Source organism: Pagrus major, chromosome 4, assembly GCF_040436345.1.
Source record: "Pagrus major chromosome 4, Pma_NU_1.0".
NCBI classification, from domain to species: domain Eukaryota; kingdom Metazoa; phylum Chordata; class Actinopteri; order Spariformes; family Sparidae; genus Pagrus; species Pagrus major.
In genome coordinates, this window is record NC_133218.1 from 31,789,632 (window position 1) to 31,802,979 (window position 13,348).

The window sequence follows — 13,348 nt, forward strand, 5'->3', positions numbered from 1 at the left end:
TCCTCTTTCCAGGCAAGTGCATTCTTAAGTTTGAGGTCGTCCTTCATACACTGCAGTGCCTTTACTCAGTACACTTTGACCCATTTAAAGAGTTGAAAAGCACACACACACACACACACACACACACACACACACACACACACACACACACTGTGATGACTAGTTTTGCTCTCAGGCCCAAATAGAGGCGAGGTTGTTAGTCTACTGGCTTAGTTTAATTAAAGATAAGTGATTCACCACTGACTCGATGTTTAACTGAGAAATCAAGTATGTAAATCTCTCAAAATTTGAATTCAGCTTCCCGCTTTCACCAACATAAATTAGCCTCCCCTGCTTACACAAGAGTTTGCCTCTGAGCCGTGAATCAGAGTAATCTGGTAAAAACACATCACTCTTGGGTGATGGATTACTAGCAGATGGATTTGGGGGGTTTAGCACCACAATTAAAAAATCAGAAATAGGGTTGAATGTATGTACTCCAACATCACTACCAGGCATTGCACTGAGGGGGCAGCGTATCACTAGAGTAACTGCTAACTGCTGCTAATTGTAGCTACCTTAGAAAGTTAGCTTAGTTGCAGCTAGCAGTTTAGGCAGGGAGATTGGGGACCAGGGGAGTGTTAGTGTTTAAACTGCTAGCACAGGAGCTTTGGACTGGTATGGGCTGGTGCTAGCTGGTTAGCATGCTGACGTCAGTACATAACTCTGCGTCCATATTCTTTCAGGTTAAGACACATTTTGAATAAATTAGCTTTGTGGGGTGGTGTGCTTGATTGCACAATTTGATTCCAACAATAGCAATTAACCATCTGTGTAAAATGAACCTTCCAACCCACATTTCCTTTTACAGTTGAGAATATGCTGAGGACCTCAGGGTTTAGTCATTGACCTGTTTGATAAGCAGGTTAATGTGTATGTAGAATTTATGAATATAAACATGGCCTGGAAATACACTGATTCATGATTTATAAAGGGATACAAGTACGTACATTTTGAAGCACCCTGACCGCAGGGTCTGATCTTCCGAAGCTACTTGCTATGCAGGTTCCCATCCAAGACAGACTCAGATGTCTGCTTGTCTTGTCCTCTACTTCCTTATCTGATTTGATATTTTATTGATTCAATTTCCCTGTCTGAGCAAAAAAGGGGAGAAAAAAAAGGACAAAACACAGACACCAAAAATAAAATAATAATAATAACAAGAGTCTGGATTCAGAAGCTGGAAATACCAACCGTTTATTTTCTACTTTTTGTGACTACAGAAATGTTGAAACATTTGAACACTGAAAAAAGCTGGATGACATCATCACTTGCTTCTCAATTTTCTTTCTTTTTTTTTTTCATTTGCTTAGCAATCACAACAGATGATATTGCACGGCACTGAGAAAGCAGTAGCAAAGCCTGGGAAACAGCAATGACAAATCAAGTCATGAGACATGGAGTTATACATCTGAGAGTAACACCGACAGTATTGCCTCTCTGGCACACACACACACGCACGCACGCTCAAACACGCACGCACACACACACATACACAACCACCCATACTGAAAACTGAAGAAGCATCGTGAGTTGAGAAGGCGGTCAAAAAGAAAGAGATCAAGGTTGACAAGAGCACAAGGCTGATGAGAGCAATGAGATTTCATTTTGAAATGCAAGTGCAAGATGAACTACTACTGTAATCTACTCCTATATGTCTATGACAACAAATATGCTTGTTTATCAAAACCCTTCAAGCATCTTTGTGTATGAATCGCTGGAGGACACCCCTCTGCGGGTGAGAAACTAGTTCCCCAGCGTAAGAGATCCAGATGATTGTCTTAGGCGCTGCAGTATTGTTATGAGACCTGTAGCCAAGCCACCCATCATATGGGAACTCCTCGTGGACAAAAATAAATAACAGAAAATGTGAGAAATGGGGAGAAAATAGATCCACGCTGCATCATCCATTCCCTCTTTAATACAGGACTTAGTAATAGCCACAGTCCGTTCTGTGACAAGATGACTGCACAGCATGCTGATGTGATCTGTCATGGACATTTTGGTGATGACCTTCAGTCCTCGGAGACACTGTGCCGTCTGCATGACAGAGAGGAAGCAGCGCTAACAGTTAGGGAAGGAGTCAGACTTCCTGTTCGAGCCACACACCTGCATACACATACTTCCATAACAGTGGACGAACACACGGTAAATAAATACATGCAAATGAGCACACGCACAAACACGCACACCTCAGCAGTACTTGACATTTGGACTGCACACACACACACACACACACACACACACACACACACACACACACACATACACTCACACTCAGACAGTAAAAAGAAATGATCAATCCAGGTGATCGTCCCCACACTCACACTCACACACACACACACACACACAGACTCACACATACATGCTCACACACTGATTCCTTGGTAAGGTTCTTTGCAGTTTTATTAGACTTTGCTCATAGTCATTACACGAGTACGTACCAAAAGAACAGATACTAGATGGAGCGAGGCGGCGGTGCCACGGCAATAAAAACAGACCCAGCTCCGTGGCACAGCCCCTGGCAGACCGGCTGCCCAGCCTTCGCTCCACCTCACTCTGTGCATGAGACAGCAAAGTGAGCGGGACTTGCAGCCCCTCGTTTTCAAATGCTTCAGATTGTACATTGAACAGGAGATTCCCCACATGGTAGAGTAAGCTTGTCTACACAGCCCTACGCCTTCTACATTCTATACCCGTGCGAATGGCAAATCAAAACTCAACAAGTCTACCTCACAAATGCCAGTGCTTTTCAACATTATACATATTTTTTTTCCAATTTTTGGTTTGTTTTAAAAATCTTTGGATGTGCAGTAATACCCATAAAATAACTGTTTTTTAAAAAGTCAACAGAATAGAAAAAACACACACACACACGCACACACGTACACACTGCTTTTTGCCAGCTGTTCAACAAAGTAGCTCCTGTATAACTTTGTCTGCGTTGGCAAAATCAACTGTCTGGGTTTCTGGCAGTGTTTAAAACACACATTGAAATGCCGGCTAGGATTCAGCTGAAGAAGAATACAAACTACTCCTTTTGTTATATCTAAGCGTGGGAAATAAGGCTGTAACATAAAACTGTCTTTTTTGTTTGTTTTCTTTTTTCCAAAAACCTACTATATACAAATCTAGAGTTTCTACAAATGCATAAATTAAAGCAGTGGTTAACCATTACAAAAATGCAATTAAATTAAAATCACAACACAGAAGTAGAGAAAAGGGAAAATATGAACACAATATCACAGCAGTTGGTTTTACCCTGTAAAAGCAATAGTCTACCATCATAATATTGGCATAACCCAATGTCTGATAAAAAATACGCTTCTCCCTCCATCCCTTAAGTTTCATACATCAACCCTGAAACTCGTCCTCCGTGACTTGAAACAGAGCACTTCTGCCAAAAAACAAAAAAAACAAAACAAAACAACAACTTCAAAATAGATAATCATACAGCTTTTTGAAGTAACAATAACAGTTACCACACGAGTGGAGTTCTGCCTTACTCACAGATAGACGTCTCAATGCAGAACTCAAAGGAATTATTACTATGAGGTATTCAGAGACATTGGTAAAAGACATGCACGGCCAGAGTGCTGGACCTTCCTACACACAGCAGAGGGACGAGGAAGGTTGGGGGTGGGGGTGGGGGAGGAGGAGGGATGGACGGGGTAAAAGGAGGGCAGGGCAGAGGAGGAGAAACAAAGACCTTTGGTTTAATCTGTAGAAGTGGACAACAGAAATTCCTTTGGTATGTTTTCATTGCATGGTTGCGCTGGCGAAAGCACCACGGTGTGATTAAGAAACAAAAACAAAAAAACAACCTTTTCCTTGTTTCTTCAGTAGTGGCCCTTCTACAGGCTGAGGTATTCACAGAGTCAAAGGTGAGAGGTCAACAGCGGTTTAACACTTTGGTTCAAGCAAGGCACTCGTCCTGGGAGTTTTTAGAAAGATTGCAACACGTCTGCTTCTACTTTCAGGAACATGTCTGCCTATAGTTGAGTCAACAATTCTGCCCATGGCTATGTCAGCTTGTCTGCCTATTGTTATGTAAAGATGTCTGACCTATTTGGTGGATCGATATCATCAGCCTATAGATACACACCGAGAGGCAGTGCCAAGTAGAAAAAAAGAAAAAAAAAAAGACACTGTAGCGGGGTACGCCATCAAATTTACATGGATTACTTTGAAATGAATCAAACTAAAACTTTGATTTCTCATGTCAGCTTTTTTACATTTTTCATCTCACTTCTCTGCCAATAAAGTTGTAGAACTGAAGACCTGGCAAAACAAAGCACAAAGACAGACATTGCTAGCGAGTTGGCTGTACCCCGCAGGCACCTGCGTGGCCCGCTTGTGTGTATCTATGGCTAGAGCAGCACATCTGCCTATAGCTACATCAGCATGACTACCTATGGAGCTGTAATCAGAGCACAGATGAAGCAAGAGCACGCATAGCAGGGGTGCATGGGCTGAGTGCAGGTGGGAGGGGGGGGAGAAGAAAGGAAGAGAAGAGAGACAGAGAGAGAGAGAGAGGAGGAAATGTGGGGGAGGGGGGGACACATACAACATCTTTTTAAACACCACTCGTAGAGGCCGTGCAATGAGAAAAAATCTTTGGTTATCTTTGGTATCATCAAAGTGATAGAAATCACGTATGGAACTTGAGTGAGGTAGCATCTTTGGTTCACACTATAAAACATCAGCAGGTCTTGACACATTTTTTTTTGTTTCTTGTCGTCTTTTTTGTTTGTTTTTTTTTCATTTCGGAGATGAAGAAGAAGAAGAAGAAGCAGCAGCAGCTCGCTCTCTCTCTCTCTCTCTCTCTCTCTCTCACGCCTCTCCTTCGGCGCTTGTTCTGATGGATGTAGAGCTGCTAACCCTGGCCATGAGGAGGATGACGGCAAGGGGCCAGCTCAATATATTTAATGATACGCTGCCCCTGGGCCAGCCCTGTGTAGTGCTTTCCTCCTAGTGCTGAAATGCATAGCTTACCAGGAGAGGAGTCAGGAGGCAGGATGGGTGAGGAGGAGGAGGAGGAGGAGGAGGAAGGGGGGAGGCTGGGGATTGGCAAACAGGCAGGGGAGGTTTGCTTTCGTATTCAGGTGACGAGCTGACATTGCTGTGTAAGCGCCCGAAAGTGATTCGATCATTGATATCATCCCCTCCGCCCGACATCTTTGATGAGGAGGATAAAATCAAATAGGTATGAAGCACGCGGGGACGACGGAGCAGCGCTGAATGCTTATTATTAGAGTGGTGACACTGAAAAAAAAACTCCATCAGAGGCCTTCTGTCTCCCTCACAGTGTCAAGACCACGCGCTTTTGTTTTCACCTTTGCAGAGAAAACACACTACTGAACGGATTCGTCTTTGTTTTTGCCAGCTGCTGGTATTTGAAAGCTGAATCTGTATCTGAGCAGACTTACAGAAAAAAAAGGACGATTAATCTTCACAATGCAGGGAACATTCACGTAGACTGTTTGTAAAGATATAACTGGAATATTTGGGTTGATTCAAGAAAAGGCATCTACAAGGCAAATTGTCAGGGTTGTGTCAGAAATATTTCCATTTGGCAGGGAGCGTATATTTTAAAGTATGACCCCATGTAAGCAGTAACATTCACTTCTTAGTGGCTCCTCATTAACAGTCAGTCTCAGGAGGTAAGGGAGGAAATGAGGTAAAAAATACTCTTAAGATTATCAACTACAAAATATACTCTTTGGTCAAATTACTCCATAAGCAGTGTTTTTTTTTTTACTTCTAAAGCTGCATGAGAGGCTTCAGGGTGGAGAAGAAAAGGCTTTGGTTTCTCTTGTTTAAATTATTCAACGTTTCAGCATGTTGGAAGAAAGCACTACCATGTGGGTTGAGGTTAGGGTTTTTTTGGTTTTTTTGGTTTTGGGTTAGCAGTCTACGCAATGGGCATTTTTCCCTGTCTGTCTGGAATGCTTGATAGAAAGACAGACAGCCGGAGAGACAGACAGTCCACAGCCACCGCCACCGATCCAAACGAGGTCACCGACAACAATCCAGTCGCTCCTGTAGGATTTTTTTTTTGTCTTTAAAGTTGATTGGCCAATCCCACCGGAGCTCCACATTCTGGCTGTTTCTCAAGCTGCAGATCAGACTGCCAATAGGCTGATTAAACCTCCATTTAGGGGAGGGGGGGACCCATCATTAAAACCAACCAATCAGATTAAAGATAAGGATGGTGAATGATAGATTGATACTGGATGGGGGGGTGTAAGGGGGTGTAGTAAAGCTATAGACCAGTGACAGTGAGAGTGTGTGTGTGGGGGGGGAGGGGTAAAACTATAGTCTTTTTGCAGTATGTTACACATAAACGTGTTGCTGAAACAAACATTTCAAAGCAGGTCAAACAAGAAGTCTTTGGTTTGTTTTTTTCATCTTTGGATACTATAAATATCAATATAGTACAGGTTTAAGGGCAAAACGTTGCTTCAAGGTCTTTTTTAAGTTTCTCTTTGTTTCTCTTAAGTTTTAAAGCTTTTCCACCGAGGTTGAGTCAGTCCATGAGTTGGTCAAATCAGTCCGTCTTCAGGCTTTGGTGCAGGCGTTGGGGCCAGAGTTGACTGAGTGACCGGAGCCGTCGTCCACCCACTTATCTAGGCTCCGGCGGCGTGCGTTCATAAAGAAGTTGCTGACTGTGGCCAGCTCCAGGCCCAGCTGCTGGGCGATGGTGACCTGCAGCTCTTTGGATGGACGCTTGTTCTCCTTGAAGATGGCGTGGAGCGTCCGCCGCTGCACATCTGTGAACACCAGCCGAGGCTTTTTGGTCATGTTCCCCCGTTCGCTCCTGCCGTGGTCTTGTTCCTTTCGCTTGCATGCTGCGGAGAAGTCAGGAGACAGAGAGAGAGAGACACAGAAGGAGAGTGTTTGTGAGAGAGGACTGAATATACCTGTGTGAAGAGAATCTTCCCTCCATCACACCTCAACCTTGGATTTGAAGGAAAATCCTGACCTAAGAATTATCTCAGTGGCTTTCCTCCTCAGCAGCTTTACATCAGAGTTGTTCATTCTTACTGGCACTGACACGTACTAACTGTACTATAGATTGTGTTGGTGCACAAATGCAAAACAATTTAAGCTTTTCATAGATGCCTACATCAAAATAATTCTGGGTTATTATTTTTAAGACCACAGCATTTCAGTTTATATTGCTAACATGACAAGTGCATCAAGTTTTATAATCCTATAAACAAGGTAACAAAACAGCAAATATCAAAAATAAGTTAATAAGCATAACAAAATGAGCAGTGAAATATAATATGAATGTTTGACAGATGCCAGCATTGCTTTTAAATGCTCATTTTGTGAATAACATCAAAAACCAAACTGGAAACGAGCATTTTTAACACTTTAAAGTCATTTCTACAACCCAAACTGAACTTGCATCAGCTGATTTGAATGAGAGCTCCTCCTCTCTGGTTTGACTCGTGGTAGGTAAGAAAGTGAAAAAAAAACAAGGATGTTACCGGATCAGTTACTGAACATAAAGGTGCACAGTATGTACTCTGATACTGTAGTGATGGAAAGGCTTTGAAAAAAGAGTCAAATATGTATCATTGTGGCTATAAGACTTAAATAGATTTCGTCTGTCAGATGTAACTTCGTACAGAATCTTGTCACAGTCTGAAGTTTTCTACTTTTGTTTTAAGCACTGAGATACTTTCAGTGGCAGAATCAAACTCTTCCCCATTTTGCAGTGATGGAATGTAACTAAGTACATTTACCCAAGTAGGCGCAATTTTGAGGTACTTTACTCGAGTAATTACATCTTCTGCTCCTTTATACTTCCACTCCACAGAATTTCGGAGATAAATATTGTACTTCACTTGTACTTGTACTCCACTACATTTATTTGATAACTCTAGTTCTTACTAGTTGCAGATTGCATGCTTCGTCAGAGCAATAGTGCAAATTGAATTTTGAATTAATTTATTTTGTTGGAAATCAGATAAAAAAAACAACAACAGCAAAACAATGATTGCAATAATCAGAAAAATGCTGAATATCTGATTTGATAAATGACCTGGCTGATAATTGTTTGAGGCCTAGTATACACTATATACATAGCCTTCATGTAGATTTATGCATAAAGTACTTTTACTTGTACTTTTGATACTTAAATACGTTTAATATCAGATACTTTAAGAACTTTTACTCATTTCGTATGGTTGACTTTCACTTCTACTAAAGTCGAATTTTAACTCAGTTATGGCTCTTGGGTACTTTTAACAGCACTGCCATTTTGTCATGGATCCCCATGGTGAGTTCACGGACCAGAGCAGGAGCTCTGCAGGCGGACAGGAAGCCGTGAGCCGGGGAACAATGAGCGCTGTCCGCGGTGCTGAAAACAACAGCAATATGGAGACCATGGAGAAATGACCCACAGGTCATCTAATATAGGAGAAAAGTAACCTGGGAATTGCCAGCGCATCAAACCTCCCTCCACTTGATCTCGTTATTATTACTTCTACTATTCTTCTCTTTCTAAGCCCTGGTGGAGCAGAGTGAGGCTCACCGGTGAGCAGAGACCAGGAGGGGGCAGACGTGGGCTGCTGGAGGAGAGGCCCTGCATGGACCCAACGGGGCCATTAATGGGCAGCATACTCTCACCACAAGGCATTCCCCTTGAAAAGAGCTGATTAATTTTGCAAAATGCGCCGGGTGAATAAAAAAAACATTTCATATTAGAAAGCCTCAAAACGCCAGTGAATCAAAGTAGTGAGGTTTTACGCGCAATGTCGAGCCAGATGCGGAGAAGAAGAAATCAGGAGGATCATTCTGAGCGCGTAACTGCGCTATAAAAATGAGAAATATGAGAGATGTGTATGTAGTCCATAGTGCATATATTACCTCACATTACTCTGATATTTGTATCATAATTTTGGTCTTCAGCTTTACATGTAATATCTACTTTTCCACATCCAAGTGTAGTAAAGTAGCAGTGAACGAAAGCTTAATTAGGGAAATATTAAAATAATAATAACTCAAATAAACCTGTTATTAATATGATATGAAGTTGATGTGGCCGATCCCTCCTTGCAACCTCATTTTCGCCCCCCTCCCCTCCCTCCCCCCCTCCCTCCCTCAGGTGTGTGTATAAAGTACAGTGCAGCGACCTGTCCGCGCGACCATAAACTGCAGCGTAACAGTGAGTGTGAGCAGCCCGCTGTCTCCAGTGTTGGTAAATATTAACAGAGAGCCGGAGCTCGTCGTGTAAAGGGCTGCTATAAATCAGCAGCAGTGAAGGCCACTCAGACAGCAGGAGCCACCGCGCACGGAGCGGCCCGGCCCCCCTCTGCAACAGGAGGCCCCCGGCCCGAGACACAGCTTTTCCCAGGACCGGGGGAGGACATAACAACGGCCTCGTTATCACACACACACACACACACACACACACACACACACACACACACACACACACACACACACACACACACTGCTGCTGCTGCTCCCGGCTAATGATTACAAACACGCAGATAACTCCACAGACTCGCACACAGTGGGCCTATACTGACACGGTGTGACGGCAGCGCTGCGTTTCATAATCTCACAGAGAACAACAAACAGACCTCTGTGCTCCAAACGCTGCAAAATGTGCAACCGGAAAACCCGATTCTTCCAACTACGTGGACATGTGTCTGAATTTACTGAGAGATCCTGAAAACACCGGGAAACACTGAGGATTCACCCTCCAATTACAGCTGATTTACTGAGACTAAATTCATCTGTCATTTCTGAACTCATTCATTAAAAACATCTATTCCTTTCTGTTCTGTTCTGTTCAGATGGGTAATTGAATACGTGGGAAAAGGAGAAAAGGCCCGAGATTAATTTCAGAAGCCTGAGATCAATAAGTATATCACATCTACTTCAGCACACGATCACATATCTGGTTCACCTAGGAACGAACGGATCAATAAAATGGCCGCTCTAAATTAATTTAGTTTTTTAACTGTAAAATATTTTCTCCACTGCCGACCTTCATTTTTTTTTTTTTTTGGGGGGGCAATTTTCCAACTAACAGCTTTGATTTTATATTTTCAGTTTTTGCTCAAGGGAAGATTTTTATTCATGATTTTATCTTATATTTTTTAAAAAGTTTAAATTAATCGAGACAGGCTGAACACAGCTGAGGCAGGCCTGAGACGTTTGTTTTTTCTCCCTCAGTATTTATGTGTCACTCGTTCAAGAATCACCATCAATACTCATCGATTATCCCACAGATCTGATCACAGGCTGATCACACTGACGATCGAAAGATGATCGAAGCAGCTCACAAAAGTTACAGGAGAATTAAAAAGAAAGAAAAAAGTCAGTGATGAAATCTCATCTTCAACACACACACACACACACACACACACACACACACACACACACGCACACACACACAGCAGCAGCAGATGGGAAAACTGAAAAATAATCTATTGCGATTACACACCCACGTGCACACGCGCCAAAAAAACCCACACACGCACACTTTCCACCATAAGTGGCCGCGGCCTCACTTTTCAAAAAGCCAAAAAGCCTCATTAGTAGGTCATTGATTAGGCCTGTGGACGTTAACAAACAAAAAAAACACGCACACACACAAAAAAAAACTCCCACTGGGTGCCCTGTGAACGCGCACGTGCGATTTGGGGGCCTCGTTGCGCGCCCTAATTGACTCGTGCGTACCTCAGGGACAAATTAATACAGAGGTCTATCAGTTAATTAGAGAGACCTCAGTCGAGTCAGGCTGAGGGTTACGAGCCAAACACAAACACATGCTCTCTGTTCTACTCTAGTCTACAATAATATCACCAGTGTGACAGACAAAACACATTTCAGCGACTAAATGACGCACAACTTCAGCTTTACTTGACATTTAAATCCAGTTTGAGAAGAACACGTGCACACACCCCTCTCTCTCTCTCTCTCTCTCTCTCTCTCTGTGTGTGTGTGTGTGTTTACACCGCGTGCAGCACCCAAAAAAAAGGGGGCCGATCAGTTGCACCTACACCAAAATAAACACATTCCTAACGATTTCTGGGCGAAGGATCAGTTTACGCACACAGTCCAGCGGTCGATACTTTGAGGTGGAATGACAAGAGCGCTTGTTTCACACGAGCCCAAAATCAGCGTGGAGACCGAAAAAAGAAAAAAGACAAAAGTGGGGATGCGTATTGATATCAGGCCACCAGCACCAGCCTGGTGAAGCACTTTGTAACTTTACTGTGTGAGGTTGGATTTGACCATCCAGCAGACCCCCCCCCACCATCCTCCTCATCACTCCCTCCCTCCCTCCCTCCTCCTCCTCCTCCCCTCCAGGCATGAACCTCTCATTTGGAAGCTATATCTAAAGAAAAGCAGGGTTCATCAAAGCCTGAGGCAGGTTTAATTCTGGAGACATGGTGTAATGTATTATTTGATAAAGAAACTATCAGCCTACAGGGAACATTTGTCCTGGATGCTACCCTGATGTGATTCTTGATTTACACTGAGATTACTTGGAAATGTTTAGGGTTGTTTTTTTTCCCCCTCCACTCTACAAAATCAGCCTGGGTTCCCATCCCCTTTGACCCCACTGCTAAATACAAGGTAGCATTCAGGGCTAATGATCCAGCTCCAGTGTCTGTATTTCTCAGCCACACATTCAGAGGATGAAAACAAAAAGGGGGGCTTTACCGAGGCTTCGCTCACCTGCGAGCCTGAGCGCACTCATGCGTTGGAACTCAGGCTCCTGCAGCCATTTCCACATGCGGCGGAAGGTCTCTCTGCCGGACTTGAGCTTGGACCAGGGTTTGGGGTTCCTCAGCAGGTCGGACAGGGTCCCCTGGGACCTGCACAGGACCCGCTGGGCAAAGATGGCCTGAGGGATGCTGTAGCGCTTCAGCTCCGTGGTGATCCTCTGCGCCACCTCTTTGGTATTCACCTCCTCCATCTGGCCCCCAGAAACACCACCCCCTCCTACGCCGCCCCCTTGCTGCCCGGGCCCGGAGGCCTGCTCCCGGCTGTTCCCCAGCCCCTGGCCATGCCCCTGCGCGCCAAGGTGGGCGTGCGGGTGGTGGTGGAGGCCGTTGATTTGTACCATGCCCGCCGAGGAGCTCATGTGCTGCTCCGTGTGTCTGCCGAGCATGGCCGGGTGGTGAGCCTCAAACCCGCTGGGGGTGAGCATCTTCTCACCAGGCATAGCGGCACCGGGATGAGCGTAGGGAGGGATGCCGGCCTGGGTCGTGTGTATGCTGGCCAGACCGGAGCCAGACAGCGGGGAGAGGCTCTGGCCCATGCAGGGATCCTTGTGATGATATGCGGGATACAGACTGTTCATAGGCGCCAGACTCCGGTCCTCGCGCATCAACGTGAAGCTGCCGCTGACATTTCCGGGGATCCTCTGGTGGGGGTGAGGGTGAGGATGATGGGGATGGTGGTGGTGGTGATGATGGGGAGGAAACTTGTCGGACACGGTGGAGATGGGGGGTAAGGGCTGCAGGGGCGTTAGGGTGGTGTAAGTGCTGCTCGCACTCATGCCAGGGGGGGCTTCACACATGCTGATGGCTGGATGCAGGTGTCCGGGGTGGCTGGGATGATAGTCTCCGCTGTCCAGCAGGGTCGCCATGCCCATAGCGCGGTGGCTCAGACCCCGGGGGCTCGGACGGGAATGTGGACTGTGGCCACTCAGCAGCTCTCCGTGACCGGCCACGGACTCATGCACTCCGTGCAGGTCGCCAATATTCTCCATCGACAGCTGTGCGTTCATGATCCGGGCAGCGCTGTGGACAAACCATCTATCTGACCTACCGCAGTTAGCTGGTGTCCAGAAGTCCTCACGTCCAGGAAAGTTCAATTCTCTTTTGTTGCTATTTGTCTTCTTGCAGCAGCCTCCTTCGCTTTCGCCTCCTCTCTGTCCTTATATTTGATTTTTTTTTGTCCTCCAACCTCTGACGCTGTTGGGTTTTTTTTTTGCAGAACTCCTTTTTTCCCTTGATATTTTTATTATTATTATTTTTATATTTACTTTTTAAATTTTTTTTTCTTTTCTGATTCTCTTTATGATTCAAGCCCCCCCACCGCCAACCAGCTGTCCTTGCGCTCCGGTCGGGTGCCGCGCCATCTCTCTAGTTGTGTGTCTCCAGCCCCTCTTCCACCGCAGCACAGATCACTGTCTGCACATGCGCACTGCGAACACACATCTCCTCCCATACTCTCTCTCTCTCTCCTTCTCTCTCTCTCTCTCTCGCTCTCTCTCACACACACGCCCCGTCGCTCTGACGTCATCTACCTTATTAAGGAAGGGAGG

At 44.9% G+C, this 13,348-nt stretch overlaps 1 protein-coding gene across 2 annotated transcripts; it reads right to left on the reverse strand.

Annotated features, from left to right (window-relative positions):
* Nucleotides 1-1,211: 1,211 nt before the first annotated feature.
* Nucleotides 1,212-13,139, reverse strand: onecut1 (one cut homeobox 1). 2 transcript variants are annotated; one of them, XM_073464196.1, is made up of 2 exons: nt 11,752-13,139; nt 1,212-6,890 (listed from the first exon to the last, which is right to left on the reverse strand). In XM_073464196.1, exons 1-2 carry the CDS (start codon nt 12,806-12,808, stop codon nt 6,601-6,603), a joined length of 1,347 nt encoding a protein of 448 aa, XP_073320297.1. In that variant the 5' UTR covers nt 12,809-13,139; the 3' UTR covers nt 1,212-6,600. The 2 variants fall into 2 exon arrangements, with proteins under 2 accessions (XP_073320297.1, XP_073320296.1); XM_073464195.1 differs by having other exon boundaries at nt 11,737-13,139.
* Nucleotides 13,140-13,348: the final 209 nt, after the last annotated feature.

What these genes read in the sequence shown, in the direction of transcription:
- onecut1 (XM_073464195.1), bottom strand. Translation starts at nt 12,808, where the DNA reads ATGAACGCACAGCTGTCGATGGAGAATATTGGCGACCTGCACGGAGTG. An exon ending in CGCAGGTGAGCGAAGCCTCG is followed by an intron (nt 6,891 to 11,736) that starts GTAAAGCCCCCC and finishes ACTTCTCCGCAG; the next exon opens with CATGCAAGCGAAAGGAACAA.